This window comes from Myotis brandtii, unplaced genomic scaffold (genome assembly GCF_000412655.1).
Source record: "Myotis brandtii unplaced genomic scaffold, ASM41265v1 scaffold420, whole genome shotgun sequence".
NCBI classification, from domain to species: domain Eukaryota; kingdom Metazoa; phylum Chordata; class Mammalia; order Chiroptera; family Vespertilionidae; genus Myotis; species Myotis brandtii.
Genome location: NW_005366109.1, coordinates 2,354,304 through 2,358,017, shown reverse-complemented (window position 1 = coordinate 2,358,017; position 3,714 = coordinate 2,354,304). Strand labels below are relative to the sequence as shown.

The 3,714-nt window shown below is 56.5% G+C and overlaps 1 protein-coding gene across 1 annotated transcript in view; it reads left to right on the top strand.

Moving 5' to 3' along the window:
* The window catches only part of KIF6 (kinesin family member 6), a 95,560-nt gene that overhangs the window by 75,374 nt on the left and 16,472 nt on the right, over nucleotides 1-3,714 (top strand). The window contains exon 6 of the mRNA XM_005873792.2: nucleotides 3,042-3,139. Within this exon, the coding sequence (XP_005873854.1) occupies nucleotides 3,042-3,139 (98 nt within the window). The remainder of the gene's footprint in view (nucleotides 1-3,041; nucleotides 3,140-3,714) is intronic.

The window sequence follows — 3,714 nt, the reverse complement described above, 5'->3', positions numbered from 1 at the left end:
TGGCAGGCGTCGGCTGCCGCAGGATGGTGGAGCAGGTGAGCGGGGGCACCAGACCAAGGCAGGGCACCGGTCGCTGTCATCGGGGCAAGCCTCTGGTGGTCACTGAAAATTCTTTGCTCCCCCAGGCCGTGGTCCTGCCCAGTGCTCGCACCTGCTGCCTGCGCTGGAGCTGTTGCTCACACCCACTGCTGGTACCAGCGCCAGCCCCAATAGGTCTGCACCGTCAGCGGTGTGAGCAGCGGCTGCCAGCCCCTATTGCCCCTGAGGGCTTCTCCATCTCCCCCTGCTTCTAGGGGCCGATCGGGGCAGCAGCCGCTGCTCATACCTGCTGCTGGTGGCAGCCCCAATCACTTCGTACCATCAGAGGGTGCGAGCAGGGCTGGCACCGTCAGCGCGTGGGCGCAGCAGCAGTGGGAGTGGGAGCGGCAGCAGTGGGAATGGGGCTGCCAGCAGACAGAGGACTGGGGGCCATGGTGGGAGGGGCCGGGGGGGCATGGAGGATGGGCCAAGACCCGCCCCTGTGCCCACCGCAACCTCACAGCCCACAGTTCCTTTCAAGGTGCACAAATTCATGCACTGGGCCCCTAGTATTTAGATAAAATTAAACACACATGATGACAAAAAAACAACAACACAATAAGACTGAAATACCGTTCTCAAAGTATTTTTAAAACAAGGTTATGATATAATAATATGTACAGCACTTTACAAATGCATTCATGAATAAGGTCTAGGGCAGGCCCAATACTTACTATAATTTCAAAGAAATGATGACCGCAATATTTCAAGATTTCTGTAACTGTAATGCGATACGAAGATCTGGGCCCCTAGTATTTAGATAAAATTAAACACACATGAAGACAAAAAAACAACACAATAACAATAAGACTGAAATACAGTTCACAAAGTATTACTAAAACAAGGTTATGGTATAATAATATGTACAGCACTTTACACATTCATTCATGAATAAGTTCTAGGTCAGGCCCAATATTTACTATAATTTCAAAGAAATGATGATCACAATATTTCAAGATTTCTGTAACTGTAATGCAATATGATGATCTCTATGATTTGTACTGGTGATGAAGTCGCTGGTACTGTTAATCTGATGGTGGTTTGTTGTCTACATGTCAAATTTCAGGCAGAAGTTGGGAAAAATAAAGATGTAATTGGTTCCAGGAAAGACCTCATCCCGGTTCATCATCAAGAGTGAGGCGTCAGCCACTGCAGCACCCAAGGGGGCTCCATGGCTGAACAGGGGTGAGGGGCATCCCCTGTGACTCAGGCCGGCTGACAGGGTCCATCAGTGTATGACTTACAGAGGCAGTGGAAGCCAGGGAGCCAAGGTGTCAGCTCCGTGGGGCCTCTGTCCACAGACGTCACTCAAACCAAAGGGGCCAGGTGACCGCAGCAGGGATGATGGGCACCCTGTTGCCCGGGAACTGGCTCTGAGCAGTTTCACAGCCTGCAATGCACCCGGGTGGGCAAGGCAGACGCCTTAAGCCTCAGCAGGACGTGGGAGGCGATGAGAAGATCCCGCGTCAGTGTCCTGGGGGACAGCGAGCAAGTGGGAAGTGCCCCGTGCTCTCGTGCTCAGGGAGCGTCACGGGCACTCTGCCCAGGCCCAGATGAGCTGCAGCTGGAGCCCTACCACAGGCCGAGTGCAGACGCATGGGGGTCCAGGGCACAAGGTGGAGCTGTTCCCACACGAGGTGCTCGGTGGCATCCTCCCGCCTTGGGCTCTCTATGATTTGTACTGGTGATGAAGTCGCTGGTACTCCTAATACATTGGTGGTTTGTTGTCTATGCTTATCAATGGGAAAAATGCTAAATTTCAGGCAGAAGTTGGGGAAAATAAAGATGTAATTGGTTCCCATTCACATCCATAGTGCCCCTGGGTCTGCCTGTCCCCCAGGAAAGACCTCATCCCGGTTCATCATCAAGAGTGAGGCGTCAGCCACTGCAGCACCCAAGGGGGCTCCATGGCTGAACAGGGGTGAGGGGCATCCCCTGTGACTCAGGCCGGCTGACAGGGTCCATCAGTGTATGACTTACAGAGGCAGTGGAAGCCAGGGAGCCAAGGTGTCAGCTCCGTGGGGCCTCTGTCCACAGACGTCACTCAAACCAAAGGGGCCAGGTGACCGCAGCAGGGATGATGGGCACCCTGTTGCCCGGGAACTGGCTCTGAGCAGTTTCACAGCCTGCAATGCACCCGGGTGGGCAAGGCAGACGCCTTAAGCCTCAGCAGGACGTGGGAGGCGATGAGAAGATCCCGCGTCAGTGTCCTGGGGGACAGCGAGCAAGTGGGAAGTGCCCCGTGCTCTCGTGCTCAGGGAGCGTCACGGGCACTCTGCCCAGGCCCAGATGAGCTGCAGCTGGAGCCCTCCCACGAGCCCTGAGTGCAGACGTGTGGTTCCAGGGCACGTGGTGGAGCTGTTCCCCCCACGAGGTGCTCGGTGGCACCCTCCCAACTCGGGCGCATCTCTCCGTGACTAGGGGTGCAAAACCAGAAAGGACTTCGGAGAACTGTCAGATCACACTTTATTTATTTTTTAATATATTTTCATTGATTTCAGAGAGGAAGGGAGAGTGAGAGAGAGATAGAAACATCAATGATGAGAGAGAATCACTGATCAGCTGCCTCCTGCAGGCCCCCCACTGGGGATCGAGCCCGCAGCCCAGGCATGTGCCCTGACCGGGAATCGAACCTCGACCTCCTGGTTCACAGGTCGATGCTCAACCACTGAGCCACGCCGGCTGGGCAGATCCCAGTTTAAACATTGTTTGCTAACTGCAGGAAGGACTACGTGCTCAATGTGGAGAACGTAGCCCAGATCACGCACTGCCTGTGCCCGCCGTCCACAAGGTGATATGTAGGTGCCGGTCACTACAGTCATCACTGTGTCTAGCTTTGTTTTTCCCGCGTATGTCAGATACACCAACTTCCATAGCTAGTGCTTTCCCCTTAAGAACTAAACCAGGGCCCTTCCCCATCATCAGACTCAGGCTAACACCGTGCGACGCTGCTTGGCCCACAGGTGGACCCTCCGGCAGGGAACTCACCCAGTCACACGCAGCCGCTCCCACCCAGGCCCGGATCCCAGCACGAGAGGCCCCCGCTTCTCTCTAAGCAAAGGTAAGAGGAGAGCTCGGCTGACAGGGTTGGGGCGCCTCGAAACGGCTCCCCACTGTTCTCCTGGCCGCTCGGCTGCTCTGAGGTCTCTGTGGGAGGAGCAGTCACTCTGTTAAATCACGTGTGGACGCCAGGCAGTGGCTTCCCGGCTTGTTTGGGCGCCCCCCACCCCCACCCCGTCTTTCCCCAGCTCTGACGCTGCAGACCCACTGCCATGGCAACAAGAGAGCCCTTGACCGCACAGGCCCTGGTCCAGCGCCTGAGCAGGGAGAGGGGTCGGCAGTGGGAGGGCAGGGTGGTGGGGAGAGTGGGTGTTGGCGGCAGGGCAGAGGATAGTCAGCCTGCCAGTCACTCTGGTAAAAGGCTGTGAGGACAGATGCGGGCGGCGCTGTGAGCACATCTCCCGTGAGGACGGCCCAGAGCCAGTTTCCCGAATGTCGGCCTGACCCAGCAGGGACGCGCCTCCCCGCACACCGCCTTGGAGGGCAGGTTTCTTGTCACACCACTCACGGCATCATCTCTCCAACCACACAGCTCAGGCGGTACAGCCAGTGCCGTGTGCCCGGCCACCTGCAGCC